At 32.3% G+C, this 18,656-nt stretch overlaps 1 protein-coding gene across 1 annotated transcript in view; it reads left to right on the top strand.

Annotated features, from left to right (window-relative positions):
- Positions 1-18,656, top strand: part of NOVA1 (NOVA alternative splicing regulator 1) — a 165,540-nt gene that overhangs the window by 119,957 nt on the left and 26,927 nt on the right. The window contains exon 3 of the mRNA XM_007949249.2: positions 8,850-9,016. Within this exon, the coding sequence (XP_007947440.1) occupies positions 8,850-9,016 (167 nt within the window). The remainder of the gene's footprint in view (positions 1-8,849; positions 9,017-18,656) is intronic.

Below are 18,656 nucleotides of genomic sequence, written 5' to 3'. Positions count from 1 at the left end.
AACCTTCCTTCTGAGGAGTGGCTGGTGGGTTTGAACTGCCAGCCTTCTGGTTAGCAGTCAAGTGCCTTAGGCACTATGCTACCAGAGCTTCCTAAGGGAGCATAAGCAAGTCTGTATTTGTATATGCAAATAAAAATTTAATCAAAGTCTAGTGAAATTTGGTCATGGCATTTTTCTATTCCTATAATGCATAATGGAAGTTGAAAGATAGTATTGGCCAAACTAGGATTGCTATAATGATCATATGATATGAATGAACAAGTAGTCATCATCATAACTGTTAGACCTTTTGCATGCCTCAGAATATACAAACTGAAAATTAATTACACTACATATGAAAACATTTATTGTCATTATTTACGATTTTCAGAATATCTGCTTTCAATATTTAGGATTCTTCAGAAGTTAGAATCCTCTATGCTACTGGTGCTATTTCATGGGAATGATTATTTAAAAGTAAATTACTATCCCATTTGCATTCATGGAACAGAGAGTAAGTGAATGAAAACCTAGATAACAATCTCTCATTGTCATACATTTTTTCTTCTGAAGTTCTCTGGAGAATATTATTATCTTTTAGACTTTTTGGAAATATAATTTCATCTTTTGGCTTGATTAAATATATTTTAATACTAAGGCATACTCTATAAAAAGAGAATCAAAACTTCACTATGTTGGCTTGGGACTAAAGAGACAGGATTGCAAAGAGGGTTAATCACCTGGAGAAGAAAAGATATTATTACATTGCATTATATGAGATGTTAATTAATTCAAAAACAAACAGAAAAAAAACCTCTTATTGAAATAGTCCATTTCCCCTTTAATGACTTTAGGGTAGGAGGAAGTATTATCAAATTGCGTAGTGGTATAATGGTATAAAGGCTGTAATTACAAATTGAACTTACCTTTTTGGCAATTAAATGCTTTTGTTTATCTGAAAACTTACTCTAAAACTCTTGGTAACAGCCCACACGGTTACTGAGTATCTCCTGTGGTGGTCTATTTTCTGCTTGAAGGGTCAGTAGTTTTTCATTGTATGCCAGATTTGGACTAAATCTATGCAGAGATATTAATGGTGTGACTAAATGTATTTTTAAAAATGATCAAACTTATGTGAAAATTTATTTTTCCATAATCAAGCTAAAGCATATGTGATTTTAAAATGGATTTAATTTGATGACTGGCTTAACATTACTTTTTAGGAAGGTATGTGGTAACGTAAAGAATGTTTGATGAGATCCTCCATCTCCCTGCATTTGTTAGTTTTGTGTCCTTCGTCCAATTGCTTACCATTTTCCAATTCCTTATCTGTAGTTAGAGATAATATTATCTGCCCTGGTTATTGTGAGCTTTAAATGAGAATATATATGTATATATAGGTATATATATATATATAGGTATATAGACATATACATATACACACACACATAAAGGAGCTCTGGTGGCATAGTGAATAAGGCATTTGGCTGCTAACCAGGTCAGTGGTTCAAATCTGCCAGCCACTCTGTGGAAAGAAAATGGGGTGAGCTAATTCCATAAAGATTTACAGCCTCAGAAACCCACTGGGAGTTGCTATGAGTCGGAATTGACTTGACGGCAGTCAGTTTGCTTTGAATTTGATAATATATATACATGAAACCACTTGCCATTGAGTCGATTTCTGCTCTTGTTGACCCAGTGTGTGTCAGGGAAGAACTGTGCTCCACTGGGTTATCGTGTCTGATTTTTCAGAAGTAGATCTCCAGGCAGGCCTTTCTTCCAAAGCATCTCTGGGTAAGCTCAGGCCACTAGCTTTTCAGTTAGCAGCCGAGCACATTAACTATTTATACCATCCGGGAACTCTCTCTGTAATGTACATGCACACATATACATTTTTAAAAAATAATAAATTGCCATCAAATCAGTGCCATGACAGCACCTTCCAAGTATCAAGGATGCAAATATATTAGAAAATATATAATAAATTGGGAGGTATTTCTTCAGATGGTAGAAAGTACATGTTATTTTGAAACAAATAAACTATTATCCACCAACAAATCACCTATCCAGAATTACATTGAAATCTGTGAGAGCCAGAACACAACGAGGCTCCTTGTTTTTCCATGTCTCACAAGTTTTCTATCTTTGACATTGTGCATTCTTAGCATTTTTCTGTGACTCTATTAGTGGAAAATATTTGCATTTTCCTTCTATTATACAGGTTCTGGCTTTCACAGGCTTTACTGTATAATAACATTCTTGTTGTTAAGTGCTGTCAAATTAGTTTTCTACTCGTCAGGACCCTACGTACAACAGCATGAAATCCTGCTTGGTCTTGCATCATCCTCACCAACGTTGGCCCCTTGTTGGAGCCCATTGTTGCAGCCACTGTGTCAATCCATCTCACTGAGAATCTCCCTCTTTTTCGCTGACACTCTACTTTACCAAGTGTGATGTCCTCCTCCAAGGGCATTCTGTGTCCTTACACAGATTCCAACTTTGCAGATTTTACTGTAGTAATTTCTCAGTACACACAGCTGTACTCTTCCTGTAAAAGTTAATCTATACATCTTGTTTTGTTTTAAATTTCAATTTTTGCCTACTGCAGTTATTTGATCTTTTTTCTCAGTTCTTTTTGGGACCAAAAAATTTCTATATGCAAGGCACTTGACTCTAACCAGAAGGTTAGCAGTTCAAACCCACTAGCCACTCTGTGGAAAGAAGACTGGGATCTACTTCCGTAAAGATTTACTGCCTCAGAAAACCAAAAAGCGTCGCTGTGAGTCGGAATCGACTCGATGGCAGTGAGTTTATTAGATATTTGGTTTAATTTTGTTTTGCGTAATTTCACCATCATTCATCCAATGAAATGTCCTATCTTAGATTGACAAAATAATATTTCCTGAAAAATTATATAGCTTATCATAAGTTATGGAGTTATATTTATTCTCAATCGGTATATAAACTAATACATCTTACATTCAAACAAAATTTCACTAATTTTCATCATAATTGAAGGAAATATGGGTATCAAATCATTAGTAAATACTCATTACTCTAGAATATTCTCATTCTTAATTTGACAACTAAAATAGATCTCAGGTATCAAAAAGTTTTAGACTGTATTTCAGACTACAGATGAAATTATTCCTTTTTTTCCCCAAACCTTACTCCTTTAGAGAATGTATTTTCAGAGTTCTATTTTTTTTTTCCTACACTCGTAAGAAAAAAAGGTATGTATTTATTATTTGTTCTATCATTTTTCCCAGAGCTTTCCTTAGGAATGATCTTTAATCCACATAATAATGATTTATAACTTCTTACATTTTTTAAAGTAATGTCCAAAATATATTTCATTTTCCCGTATATTGACTAAGCTTATGAACCCAAAGAGTCTTAACTGGTTTATAGATATTTTTATAGATGAAAAGGTCTTAGAAATATCATTTAGATATTTTCATTTTACAGATAAGGTAATTTAGACTGAAGAGTTATTTGAATCTTAAAAAAATGCTTGTTGAGTATTTAATGTGTTGTTGTTGTTGTTATGTGCCGTCGAGTCGGCCCCGACTCATAGCGACCCCTCCTTGGGTTTCCGAGGCAGTATCACTACGGAAGTAGGATTGCCCAACCTTCCTTCCGAGGAGTGGCTGGTGGGTTTGAACCGCCAGCCGTCTGGTTAGCAGGCAAGTGTCTTAGCCATTATGCTACCAGAGCTCCCATTTAATGTGTAGCAGGCACAGTTCTAGCCACTGGAGATAAAACAGTGAACATGACAGACAAGATGTCTTTCATGCTTTTATTTTCTTTCCTTTTTGTCTTTGCTCTGCCTTATACTGTCCCTTAATTTTCTCCATAGCCCTTATATCCTTTTAGTATTCTCCATATATATTTTGTTTTTTATAAATACCTGTCTACCTTAATTAGAATATGATTTCCAGGAGGGTGGAATGGGAGGTTTTGGTCACTGGTATATCTTCAGCTTCTAGTATTGTATTTAACACTTAGTACCAAAAAAACCACTCACTGCTGTCAAGTCAAATCCAACTCATAGCGACCCCTCCTTGAGTTTCCAAGGCAGTATCTCTATGAAAGTAGATTGCCCAGTCTTCTTTCTGAGGAGTGACTGGTGGGTTTGAACCACCAACCTTCTGGTTAGCAGTCAAATGCCTTAGGGACTCAATAAATATTTATCAAATGAATGAATGAAGCAATTGAGTAAAAACCAGGAATGTGTTGAATCCTGCAATCCAAATGATGTGTTTTAAGAAGAAAGTGGTCAACTATGTCTAGTGCTGCTATTGGGTCAAACATGAGAATTAAGAATAAATTTGTAGATTTGCCCCATTGCTGTGATGAATGGTTTCAGTGGTGTGGAGAGACTAAATCCATACTGGAATAGTCAAGATAAAAGGAATGAATAATGAAGTAGAAAGAGAGTATAGCTCATTTAAGGAATTTTATGATAAAAAGGGACAAGTAAATTGAGCTATAACTAGAGAGAGGTATGAGTTCAAGGGGGGCTTTTAATTTTTTTATTATGAAAATTTCAAACAGATATAGAAGTTTAATAATACAATAAACCCCTTTATACCACTGATATAGATCAACAGTATCAAGATTTTGCCATGCCTATTTCATTTACTCCTTTTTTATTATTGTTGCAGAAATATTTTGAAGCAAAATACCAGACACTACACCCATATGTATTTCAGTATGCATTTCAAAAAAAAAAAAAAAACGGCACTTTCTTACATTAACTGATGCCGTAGTCACACCTGTTAAAATTAACAGAAATTATCTGATGCTATCTAACATCCAAGGAGCTCTGGTGGCATGGTGCCTAAAGCATTTGACTGCTAACCAGAAGGCTTGTGGTTCAAACCCATCAGCCACTCCTGGGAAGGAAGATTGGCCTCGGAAACCCAAGGAAGGTTTGCTATGAGTCAAGATTAGCTCGACGGCAGTGAGGTTTTTTTTTTTAATCTCATATCCAAGGGCATCTGGTGGTGCATTGGTTAACGTATCCAGCTGCTAACTGAAAGGTCAGTGGTTCAAACCCTCAAGCTGCTTTACAGGAGAAAAGATGAGGTAATCTGCTTCCATAAAGATTTACAGCCTTGGATACCCTGTGAGGCAGTTCTACTCTGTGCAATAGGGTTTTATGAGTCAGCGTTGACTCAGTGGCAATAGGTTTGGGTTATCTCATATCCAGTCCTTATTAAGGACTCAGTTATGTTTTTAAGTTTTTTGTTTGACTGGAGCCAGTCATATTCCAGTTTGCATTTGATTGTTATGTCTCTTAAGTCTCAGTCTCGAAAACAGTCCCTCCTTTCTTGAAGAACTAGGCACGTTGTCCTGTAAGGAAGGTATCTTACATGCAGGATTTATCACTTTGCTTCCTCATGGTATGATTTAAGGCATTCCTCTGTTTTCAGTTTTAACTATAAACTGTAATGTAGTGCTAAGGGCTTGATTAGATTTAGGTTCAGCTACTTTTGAGTACATCAGAATTAGTGTGGTATGTTTCATATTGTATCATATCTAGAGGCACATCGTGTTTGGTTTTCTCTTAATGACTCTGATGTTGATTGGTGAAGGCAGGTGGTAACAATTTTGTTTGAATTGAAAATTTTCTATTAATCTTTTATCTAACTTTACCCATTGATGATCATCGGTAAGTCAATTATTGCATTAAATTTGCATAAGTATAATTCTGTCATAAAGGGAGACTCTTTAAAAAATAACATGTTAACATGACATGTTTGAAAAAAAATTAAAAAAAAAAAACATGACATGTTTGTCTCCTGATGCGAATGATTCAATAGTTTAGGAAAAATTATGATATAAGAAATTGCTGATAATTGTAGGAACAATGGACTTGGTAGGTAAGAGAGGATGGGATCCAGTGAGGGAATGTTGCTTTAGATAAGAGCAGCAACAGTTTAAGTGACTTAGCCAAGATTACACAGGTAATATCACAGAGAGAATATATTTTTTTATTAAATATTTATTAAAATTTTACTATGAATTTTTTTAAGTGTATCTGTTTTCAAAAACTTAGGACTTTTCAGCATCTGATATTGCATGTGAATCTAAACGTCACGCCATTTTAAATTTTACTGCCTGTGTTTGACATTGACCTTCTTGTTAGAATTTTTATAACTTCTCCCTTAAAAGTGTAATTTTAAATTTATAATATTTTATGCACCTGAATCTTCACATTATACAAATGTGAGCACATACTTTGATGCAACTGATTTTCAGCTTTCGTTGCTATTGTACTGCAAAGAGAATCAAATACTACTCTTAAACAAATGAAATGATAAATAACTAGCAGTTTGGTTTAGACACTAATGGAGTCTAAAAGCCTTTAAAATGACAAAAACAGTAACTTTTATGATTTATAGACTCATTTTTATTACACAGTTTGGTCATATACCTGACATTCTTTCCTTTTTGTGACTTCCTCTTAAAAATTACAGTTTTGTGTTATCTAAGTGTACAGACCATTAAAGTTCAGTAGAAGAATATGACAGCATCTCTTCTGAGGATTCCTGGTGGTACATGTACAATCTCCTTTTTTCTTTCTTCCTTTCTTGTTTTGGTGTTATTTCTAATGCAAGCGGTATAATTTAATCCTCAAAGAATCTGTACTGCAGCTGTAAACCTGTGACCTCTGTCCACATTGTTTTATACATGCTATGTGACATTTAGTTTTAAACAATCATACTTCTTTATGGCTCAGTGATTTCCATTTACTCTCTGCTAGTCTACGCAATATGAAGAGTATCGGGATTACTGTGTTGTCTGACATGATATGTATTGTATTAAACTAGAATCTCTTTATTCACTCAGTGCCATGTCTGAGGTGAAAAAAAAATCCTATTTGGGTTTGACTGATTTCCTTTCTTGTCTTGACATCCTCAAAAAAGCATTCTACTTGCTTTCAAAAGCAAGAGTGTAATCTGATCTATGCTTTGTGTTGCCTGATGATTTAGAAGAGAACACTTTGCATTAGCTATATTGATCATTCCCCATCCTATTTTAGTCATTTATTGGACAATTAATACAACTGCATAAAAACTCCCTGGAGCCTCCCTATGAACTGGATCACTTTACTCCAGAACCACAGAGATAAATCAAGATAGACAAGGAGGTGAAGATCTGCTTAAGAAAAACCAGGGAAATACTATGCCCTCAAACTCACATTATGTTTTTCAGGTTAGGAGCTCTGGTAGCACAGTGCCTAAAGGCGTCTGACTGCTAACTAGAAGGATAGTGGTTCAAACCCACCAGCCAAAGACTGGTTTATATGACAGTCTTTAAAGCACTGTAAATGACCTATAATTTTTTTAGTGTGCTGTGCTTTCCACAACATTGGCCTATAAGAAGTTTTAAAAACATTCCAGGGTAGCTTGTAATTTTGAAACTGTAGCACTAAAAGGAAACAGTATAGGGTCCTTGAAGTTTTCACATTAGCTTTGAAAACAAATATTTTGTAAATTTTAAAATAGCATTATTTTGATTTTTTGATTACTTTTAGTAAATAAATATTTCTTTCTATGAAGTGAGTTTATGTGTATGTTGGATTGCTAAGAAGAAAAGTTGCAGTTTAAATACCAGACTGCTGCACTGGTTTTTATTTTCAGACTGAATAGTCTGAAAAACTGATCATTTATTCTTATTACGTTAAGTTGTATATTTCCTTTTTAACCTTGATAGTCTGTTTTCTTTTTAAAACTGTATCAACAATAAAGACAACACTGATTCATTTATCCAACAGATATTTATTGTTCACCTACTATGTGCCAGTGACTAGACTTTGGGTATACAGCATAGAACAAGGCAGACTAATCCTGCCATTTTAGGACTTTCATTCCAGTGGGAAAGTAAAATATAAACAAATAGAGAAGGTCAGTGATTGTTGCTGTAATCAGAGGAAGAAAGAATAAGTGAATAGAGAGTATAGAAATTCAGAAATCTACCATGTAAACTTTTCAAGACTTCTCTCCCCACAGATTCAAGTATTCTTTTCACCCTTTGAACCATCCATGTATGTGCCTCCGTTATTGTTTCATATCATGCAATGTTATAATTAACTGAATAATGTCTGTTTTTCTGGCTAAATAGTAAACTCTTTGAAAGATGGAGGCACATAGATCTTCATTTGTGTTTTACCAGTTTCTAATCCTCGCTTTTTTAAAATTTTATTTATTGTTTTTGTTGAACGTGACCCCAGCAAAACATACACCAACTCAACAGTTTCTACATCTGCAATTAAGTCACATTGATTAGGTTCTTTGAGTTGTGCAACCATTCTTACCTTCTTTTTCTAAGTTTGTCCTTCCTCAGTAACACAAACTCACTACCACTTAAAGTTACTGTGTAATCTTTTGAATTGCTTTTTTCACCTTGATCCCATATAGATGGTTCTTAAAAGAGCATAATGCTTAAGGCAGACAATTTTTACTAGTTAAGCAAAACTGATGTTTGGTTTTAAGAAGACTTCAGGGAATATTTGGTGCTAAAAAGATTATCTCAGGGCTATAGTTTCTGGCCTCACACTCCGTAAATATTTGTTATGTGAATGAATGAGTAAAATGGTAAGTACTCAGGATGTCTGCCCCTGTTAGAAATCAAAGGCTTCATTTGAGATTTAAAAAATCAGGAAAAAATGAATAAAAAGAATGATAATCAGGACATATATGCATTAATTATGTTTGTTTCAACTGAAGAATATAATTAGAGTTCTAGATTTTCCACTATTTTATTGGCATAATTATATCATTGTTCCTTTTCATGGCTTTTTTTTTTCTTAATTCAAAGTAAGAAAGCATCTTTTCTGAAAATTAATGTTTTATCCACAGGTACTACTGAGCGAGTGTGCTTGATCCAGGGGACAGTTGAAGCACTGAATGCAGTTCATGGCTTCATTGCAGAAAAAATTCGAGAAATGCCCCAAAATGTGGCCAAGACAGAACCAGTCAGCATTCTACAGCCCCAGACCACCGTTAATCCAGATCGCATCAAACAAGTGAGTGTTTAGTTGGGAAATCAAAGAGAAATATCCACAGCTTAGTATGAATTCTTTATAAAAGAACCTTAAGATTTTAGTATATAATTGTTTTTTCCTGCATATGCCTAAGATGTACCAGAATTGTCACTTAGCTATTTAAATAATATTAAGGTCGCCTCCTAATTGACTGATTAACTGATTGAGTTACTCATTTATTAGTGTTAATTGAGCAATTGTGTAACTTTAGAAACTAATTTGTAGGCATTTAATCTATTTAAAATTTTATCACTTTTTATATAAAGTATAAAAATTTAGATGAAACAAATCCTCAAAATTCTTACTGCCCTATTTTTAGTGCTATTTGTAGCTTTCAGTGTATTATGACTATAAATTCCTGTTTTGTTGATTTAATTGTCTTGTTCAACAGTTTATGTTTATCAACAAATATGTATAAGTAATCTGTGTACCTAACAAGCAGTCCTTTGTTATAAATTGGCTATTCTATTTTGTGTAACTTGTGTAGTATTTGCAAATATGTCATAAAGGGCCAATTTTTAATATGGGGGATTTTCTGTAACAAAAATTTTCTTTGACAAAAACCGATGTGAATTTTTAAGATTAAGTAATGGCTGACATGACGAAAAGGAAAACTGACATTCTTTAATGTGAAATAAGATGGATTCTGCTCCATAAACTCTTTAAATTATCAAATTATTTGGTACTTTATACTCATAATTACTGTTTCTGCTTTTGCCCTATTACAATTAGTCTCTTAATTTGTGACCGTTATCAATACACTGTGCCTTCAAAAAAATGTATTTTCTATTAATTCACAGAATATTTCATTTATAAAATATTTGTTCATTATAATAAATTTGAAATGTAGCTTATAGTCTTATTAATTTCATGTTTCTGAATTGAAAACAAGTTTTTAAACTTAACAGTTTTATCAATATATAGATAACCATGAATGCTGACTAATCAAATGTAAATATAGAATTTAATAATTAGGACTTATATTTTCAAATTTTAGGCTACTAGTATATACAGCTCTTATTCCATATAAAATCATTCCTGTCATACTTTTTGTCAGTGTCAGAATTGTTTGATTTGTACTCCCTGAAAATGTTTTAAGAAAGTATCCCTTAATTTATACAGGGTAGAATATCAGTATTTTAAAGCACTAAGCATTAGTAAATTTTTTTGTTCTTCACAGCCACTTATAGTTTTGAAATGTTTATTTATACTAAGTGTGATAAGAATAATAATAAAATATTATACAATGAATAGTTGAAAACTTTGGTTCAGATTCTAAAACTGGGAGTTTAGGGATTGCTAGGCTAAAATCACCTGAACTTACAAAATAAGTGAGATGTAGGGTCTATTGACTGTACCATAATCCAGCCCTATTCTTCTGTAACTTCCATCCATGAGAAAGTTTGAATATTTAGGGGTGGAAGTGAATGTCTTGATTTTTAAAAATAAGTAAATAAAATATACTTTGAGTAACATGATGTTGCTGCCAAGATGTTCAAGACAATGATGTGAATGAGTTTGTATAATAAAAAATAGCTAGTAAAATTAAATAATGTTATATGCATCATTGCTGAAGTTTCAGTTTTCTCTATGGCAGTGTGAAATTTATAGGGCTACCATATATCCAGAGCTATTATAGATTTATGCTTACTAAAATTTAAAATGTTTGGCTTGGTTTATTTTTATTTGAGTTGTTTAGCTAATGTTATTTAAGGTCATGATAAGTGCTCAAAAAAAAGTAACAGTGCTTGATTCACTTTTGTGTGTTTGTGTTCATTCATAAGCCTTGTAGAACTTCATGAGATTAAAAGAAAATTATTGTGGTTATTTATTATTTTCATGAAATCAATAATGTATATGAAATAGAGTAGATTCAAAGGAATGTATCAAAAACAAAAAATAAAATAAGGCTGGGCAATCTACTTCCATAGTGATACTGCCTTGAAAACCCAAGGAGGGGTCACTATGAGTCAGATGCGACTTGACGGCGTGAGTTTGGTTTTTTGGTTTTAATAGGAAAATATTTTAAAAACTTATGTACTTTCTTTAAAATTATAATAATATATAATTGTAATATCACTTGAAAATTTTGAAGAAAGGCCAAACATATTCCCAAGGTATTATAAATAAAGTGGATGTTTTTGTCCTCTGAGTTTGGCATGCTCTAACTTTCTAGGGATGCTGCTTTACCAGTGTAGTATTTTTGCTGAATCCTTCCCTAAATAATAGGTCAAGTATATAAATTATTATTCATTATAAAATAATTGTCTAAAATAAACCATTTTCCTATAGAATAGATGAAAAGTAGATTATATGATGTTTAGGTAATGTTTTAGACTTTAATACATAGGTTAATAAGATTTATTGTTAAATGTTAGTCTTTCCCTAACTAATGATATAACATTATATATTTGCTTTTAACATAAATTGTGAAGGTATTTTAAACCTAATTTTTTAAAAAAACTTTCATTAGCAGTTTTTTCTGTAAGTAATATTGTTCAAAGAAAAAAGTTAATTTTAAAAAGTGCTAGAGCCAAGAAAAAGTACTTCTTCGTAGACATGGATTCATATTGAGAATTAAATTATATGGTTCATTGTTTCAGTTATTACACTTTTTCATTGATTTTTTAATGATCAATATTTTAAAGTTTTGTTTGCTTAAAAAGCATAATTTTATGTATAATTTGGACTTAAAATAGGAAGTCAAATATTGTTCTAAAGAAATAAGACTTGCTTTAAAAGTTCTACTTTGACACCAGAGGACTTTTAATAAAATATTGTGTTCTGAACTGTTATCTTGATAGAGTTGGTAACTGAAGAAATAATATGAACTAAAATATCATACTCCAAGGAAACCTACCCTTTGATGAGTTGGTTCTCCAGCAAATATAATTTCTTAAATAAGAGTAATTCATATTTGTTTCTCAAGTCTTTCAAAATAGTCAAATGGTGAAATCTAGCATGACAACTTCATACCCAACTTCAAGTATCAGATGTTGTGAACTATTCAGTTGTTACTTCCCAAGCATATTTTTAAGAAAAGCTACATTAGGAAAAGGTGGCTAAAGGCATTTAAAAATTACATATACTAAAATCAAATTAAGATATCAAAAAAAAAAATCTCACTTAGCCCAACGAATTCTACTTTAGTCATGAAAAATTGTCAAAAATAGCCAATTGTACTTGTTAATTTCTTCCTTCATTCATTTATTCAATCATGAATTTATTAAATGCCTTCTTAGTGCATTCTGTGGAGCGGATATAAAATTATAGGCCTTGTCCTCTAAAACTAGTTTGTGAGAGACCCTCAGTGCTTAAAATAATTTATAAAATTATAAAACAATTTATATACCAAAACAACAATATAAGCTAGGTACTACAGAAGTTAAGAGGAATGTTAAAGAAATGTAGACTAGAGTGACAGGGTCTTGTAAAATAGGCAGAGACTTGAACTGGACCTTGAAGGTTATATAGGAATAACTGATTTAAAATGTATTTTAAAGTAAAATTTATAAGGTCTTGAGACTAATTTTCTGTCGTCCCAAAATGGAGAGGAAAGAACTAAAAATTACCATATGGTTTTGAGTTGACCAGAATAGTAAAGCCTAGAACTAGTGAATTTTAGTCACCATATGGGATAAGTATTTCTTTGTTTCAGGCAAGTTGAATAAATTGTAAGTAGTATTTTTTTAATAGGAATTTTTATATAGGAATTGCCTAATTAGAGAAGTAGAAAGGAAAAGAACTTTTTTCAGGCAAGTGAAACAATATGGTGAAATCTAGCATGACAACCTTATCCCCAGCTTCAACTATTAGATGTGGTGAACTATTCAGTTATTACTTCCCAAGAATATTTGGGGATGAGGATATCATATTTGTTCAAACATTAAGGAGACTATTTTGGCAGAAGTGTAACACTCCTGTTAAAAGTGAAAGGAAATTAATGTTAGATTGGTAGGATAGGACCAGATGATAGAGAGCCTAGGATGTCTGGCTGGAGGACGACGTTCTGTCAACGAGGGACTCTTCGTAATATTCTCCAAAAGAGCCCTTTCAGTTTCTCCGAATGATTGTGAAAGGGAAATAAAAGGGGAAAGGGAGATGCTTCTCCATTTCTGTCACTTCTGTACAAAATCTGGACAGATACTTAGGGTGCTTGTAGGCTCTGTTTTTGGGAGGAAAAGGAAAAGAAAACTGTGGCAAGTAGCTATCTACTATGCAATTTTAGATTGTAGTGTTCCATAATAATCAATCTGTGTTAGATAATTTTCATAGACCAATATTTTTTAAAGCTTCTTCTATGTAAGTCAAGGGGATGTTAATCTTTGTCAGGTTAAAAAAAAAAAAAAAGTTTTATGGTCAAGAATAAAGGTAGCAGTAATAACGGTAATGGTGATTATAAAAGTAACAGTAGTAGAGTAAATGCAAAGGTAATGACAGGTAGAGTAAGAGGCAGTGCAGTAAAAATTAAACACATACACACATACAGAGAGAGACCACCTGCTTATGATGTGTTGGTTATTGTGCTAATAATCCCTTCACATGTATTATCACATTTTATCCCTATAGAAACCCTATGAGGAAGGTACTGATTCTTCGTTACACTTGTAGGAGCTGATGCTTAGAGATGTTAAGTAATTTATCCAAATTAATCGGACCTTAAAATTAGGCTCTATGGCCTCCAAGTTTGAGGGATGCTGATAACACAAAATTTAGTACATTTCTTTTTGGTGACTTTTCAGAGCCTTGAATTAGCCAAGAAGGAAACCTTATTTGAAGTTCTGCTACGAAGGTGAATTTAAGAGACCAGATAGTATTTTAAAAACAAGATGATGAGTACTTAACTCCTTTGCTCATGAAAACTGAGATATGTGTATTATTTAAAATGTATTTTAAAATAAAATTTATAAGGTCTTGAGACTAATTTTCTGTAGTCCCAAAATGGAGAGGAAAGAACTAAAAATTACCATATGGTTTTGAGTTGACCAGAACAGTAGCCTAGAACTAGTGAATTTTAGTTACCACATGGGATAGGTATTTGTTTGTTTTAGGCAAGTTGAATAAGTTGTAAGTAGTATTTTTTTTTTTCTTGAAACAGGTGAGAATCTAAAACTGAAAGTAAAGACCCTTGATTACAGTATAGACAATAATATTCTTCATAGTTGAAGAACAAAAGAGAAGCAAACAAAGGAGGCAGAGAAAGTTATCAGAAATAGTCAGAGGCCTTATAGTATAGTGGTTAAGTATGTAGGATCTGGAGTACTTACTGCAGGGTTCAAATCCTGGCGCTTGAACTTACAAGTAAGTTATTTTACTTTTCTGTTTTTCCATTTCTTTACTTACAACGTAGGATGATAATAGAGATCTACTTCATGGGGCTATTGTATTAACTGAATAGAACTATACCTAGTACATAGTTAGTGTTCTTTAGTAATCATAAAGATAAAAGTGAAATCAGTATTGTACTATGAGAAAATAAGGTAAGAAAGGATAAGGATGAATACTAAAAAGGATCAAATACTACAGAGAAAATAAGAGAGTAAATAATTGTTTTCAAAAAAAAGAACAGGAAATCATTGAGATTTTAAGTTAGTTTCAATCACATCATGAAAGGAAAATTATCTTTCCTAATCATAAAGTAAGGAGCTCTGGTGACACAGTACCTAAGGCATTTGATGGCTAACGAGAAGGTTTGCGGTTCAGACCTACCAGCCACTCCACAGAAGGAAGATGATGTAATCTACTTCTGTAAAGATTTACAGTCTAGGATCCCAGTGGGGGTCACTGTGAGTCGGAATCAACTTGATGCCGTGTTTGGGTTTTTTGTTTGTTTGTTTGTTTGTTTAATCATAAAGTGACTAGTTAGGTAAAAAGAAAAAAATTAGTGAAAGTGTGGAAACTGCTTATTTGGAATCATGCATATGCAAGGGAGAAGAAATACAAGTAGATAAGAAAGACCCAGAGAGGCTAAATTAGCCCTTCCTACTTAGGAGGGTATGGCTTATATTAAAGAATAAAAGGTACTTGAAAAAGCAAGGGAAGTTGTAGATGGCTAATACAGATGATATTACTGAGAGAACAAGATGATGGAAGAGTGGTGGAAGGAAAATTTAAAGTGTTGAGGTCTTAGCCTGTGAAGAAATTGGCCTCTGAGTAGTCTGTCCCAATTTTGTCTAGTGAAAAGAGTATGAACATGGAGGGAGGGAGAAGCAGTTAGAAAACTCAAAAAGTTAAGATGAATTGAATTGAAATAGAAGGAAGCTCATTTTGGAAAATCATGATTTTATGGAAGTAATAAACACTGTCAGTGTAAAGGAAGAAAAAATATATAAGATTGAATGGTTAAAAACTAAGGTAAAAGTGTGGGAAAGCAATTGTGAAAAAATAAGCAATGGAGTAAGAAAGACCTGTTGAAATTGGACAACATGAATTTATAGTGAAGCCAAGTTATCCCAGGAAATACAGATGTTGGAAGAAGAGGAGGGTAGTTAGTGACTACTAATGGAAAACTGGAGGTGACAATACATATTTAAATTTTATATCCATTACTTTTTATGGAACAGTATGCAGGCTTATGTGACAAAACTTGAAAAATAGGTTGCAGGGAAGCAATTACTTGAGTAATGCCACTCTGTTAGCTAGTACAAGATTCAGAATTATGATTTAGATTTATTGTTCTTTTCTATTTCCACTGTATATAAAATTACAAAATTATCAAATTGGAGTTTTTTCACAATCTTTTTTTGTAAGCTTCCTTGCAGATAAGCTGTATGTATTATAAAGTTTATTTATAGTAATATTCTCTGGTCCAGCAAAACTGTTACTTGTTAACAAGAATTCATCTTATAATTTGTAATTGCTTTTTAGTTCTTATTCAAAGGAGCCTAGTTATATGTACATTTAGCTAAATGAATATTGCTAAATTATGAATTTTTTAAAAAAATATTTTATATTCCAAAGGATATACTATTTTATACTTATTTAAAAAGTACTGAAGATTTTTCTGCAATAATTAATGCTGCCTCAGTGTCAAAAGCAAAATTCTTAAGTAGCTATTGTATCATGCAGATAAAAATATATTGTTTTGCATTTGAAAGACAAAATATTCCTAAAAAGTAACTGTGCCCTTTATCTTTACTATATTAAAGATGTAAAATAAATCATTTTTAGAGGTATCTTTGCTTTTTGAAAAATGTTATAACAAATAATATATTAATGTTCTATGGATATAGTTAGTTATATCTTTATGATATATATTAGAAATTTTGGTAAAACATTCAACTTGAAAACAGTAAATTGTAATTCTGTGCAGTAAATGGATATAAACATTTTGTTTATAAAATATTAAGAAACATTTTGTACATTTATATTGTACATTGAAATGTTTCTAATAAATATTTCTGTTCCATTTATCTCTGTGGTTGAGAACAATTATCACTGTTTCATGAATCTAATTAATAGGACTTTTAAAGGCATTAATATATTTATCTGTATCTCTTAATGAGGAAAATATTTTTGCTCCTAGTATTTTCAGAAACCAACTGAAATGCAAAGTTTTGGGGATCTCTTTATTGTTATAAATTAAATTTGTAAAAGGAAGAGAGATTTTGTTTCAAAGTATCTATAAGAACGATAGCTGGAAACCTTGTCACATCTTTATTTTACTACATTTATACTGTTTTAGAAATTTAAACTATAAAACTATATTTGGAGTCAGTTTATTGTGATCTTTTGACAATCTTTTACCCCTTAAGGCCTAAACTTATTTCTCACTTGTTTACTTCAAATAGTCAACTAACTTCTTTTCAGAGAATGATGCTTAAATGTTTAACCATTTTTTAATGTATTAATAAAACCAAACCCATTGCCATCAAGTCAATTCTGACTCGTAGCGACCCCCTTTCAGTTTCCAAGATGGTAATTCTTTACAGAAGTAGATTGCCCAATCTTCTTCCGCTGAGTGGCTGGTGGGTTTGAACTAGCAACCTGGTTAGCAGTCAGATGCCTTAGGCACTATGCCACCAGAGCGCCTAATGTGTTAATAATAATAATAAAATTAAAAATAAAAAACTGCAAATTCACTGCTGTCGAGTTGGTTCTGACTCATAGCGACCCCTTCTTGGGTTTCCCAGTTATCTCCACAGAAGTAGGTTGCCCAGTCTTCCTTCCGAGGAGTGGCTGATGGGTTTGAACCACCAGCCTTCTGGTTAGCAATCAAATGCCTTAGGCACTACACCACCAGAGCTCCTAATGTATTAATAGTAACCCAGAAATTTAAGTATTGTTTTTATGCCTGTGAAAATTAAAGAGCATCGGAATTGGTAAGAATAATGCTGATTAATATGAATTATATCCATTACTAATACATGTCTAATATTTAATACATGCAAGCAGAAAGAAAGGCAATGAATAAATCCACAAAAAATAACACTAATCTGAGTTCTTACAAATTCAAAAAGTTGAGATTTATTAATACCCTGACAACTTAATGACTAAATGCCAGAAAACAATTTGTTTTGGCTTTCAGTTAGAGTGAATCATCTTCATTGAAACTTTTTTGTCACATTATTGATGATACATTAATCAACATTTTCAAGGACCCTCCTGACAATCTAAATAAAAGCTTATTTTTTACAGTCTTTATGATAAACATGAATATACTTCTTATTGCTTCATCCTGAGTCACTTAGCATTACTTAGTATTTCCCACATAATTCTTTGCATCATTTAAAGACTTTGTTGACAGTTTGTATTTAGGGCAAGTGGATATCACAGTGAATCTGAAGTACTTCAGGTAGATTTTCCCCTGATGTAAATAGGAATAAAGTAATGTAAATAATGAATTTGAATTTTAGCCTATATTGGGAGAAATAGCCCAAGATTTATTTTAGTTCATATCTGTTTAGTTGACAGTAACTGGTTTTATTTAGCCAGCAACCTCATTATTAATCTAATTATTAGTACTAATTTTTAAATATATGTTAATTAAGAAAAAAATACTATGCAGTAACAATTGTAGCAAGAGATGGAAAAATAAAACCATTACTATTTAATACATAGTTAATTAACATATATCCCAGTATAATGTATGTATGGTAAAGAAAATATTAGGGACAACTTGTAAAGACTGAAAATGAAAGTATTTCTGAAGAAATGATCCTTGAATTTATTTAAGGAGCGAAAAATAAAATAAAATGATTCAAAGCATTTTTTTTCCTTCTCATATGAGGTATTATTTCTGACCACAACCACCTCTCTCACTCTCTCTCTCTCTCTCTCTCTCTCTGGTACAGTTTGACAAAAATCATGGTACTGTGGTACTGCTCAGCTCAGCATTAAGTCTAGTTTACAGTACCTCAAAGAAGAATCAGGAATCACTTCAGGGGTGGACTAGTCAAGACATGATCTGATGTTAGAATCAATCTTATTTTGTTACTCATGGGCTGTGAATTTTTTATTCTTTCTTTCAATCTTAACTACATTCTTTTCAATTTAGAAGAAGTTTGAAATCTTAAATGCAAAATTATGACTTTGTTAAATAATTTTATCTACTTTTTCTGATAATGCTGAACCTTTAAAGTTATGATTTTGCTCGTTTGAATAATTTTAATTTATATATATA

This window comes from Orycteropus afer, unplaced genomic scaffold, assembly GCF_000298275.1.
Source record: "Orycteropus afer afer isolate SDZICR_OR568_19922 unplaced genomic scaffold, OryAfe1.0 scaffold00243, whole genome shotgun sequence".
NCBI classification, from domain to species: domain Eukaryota; kingdom Metazoa; phylum Chordata; class Mammalia; order Tubulidentata; family Orycteropodidae; genus Orycteropus; species Orycteropus afer.
This window is presented reverse-complemented; position numbering and strand designations above follow the sequence as displayed.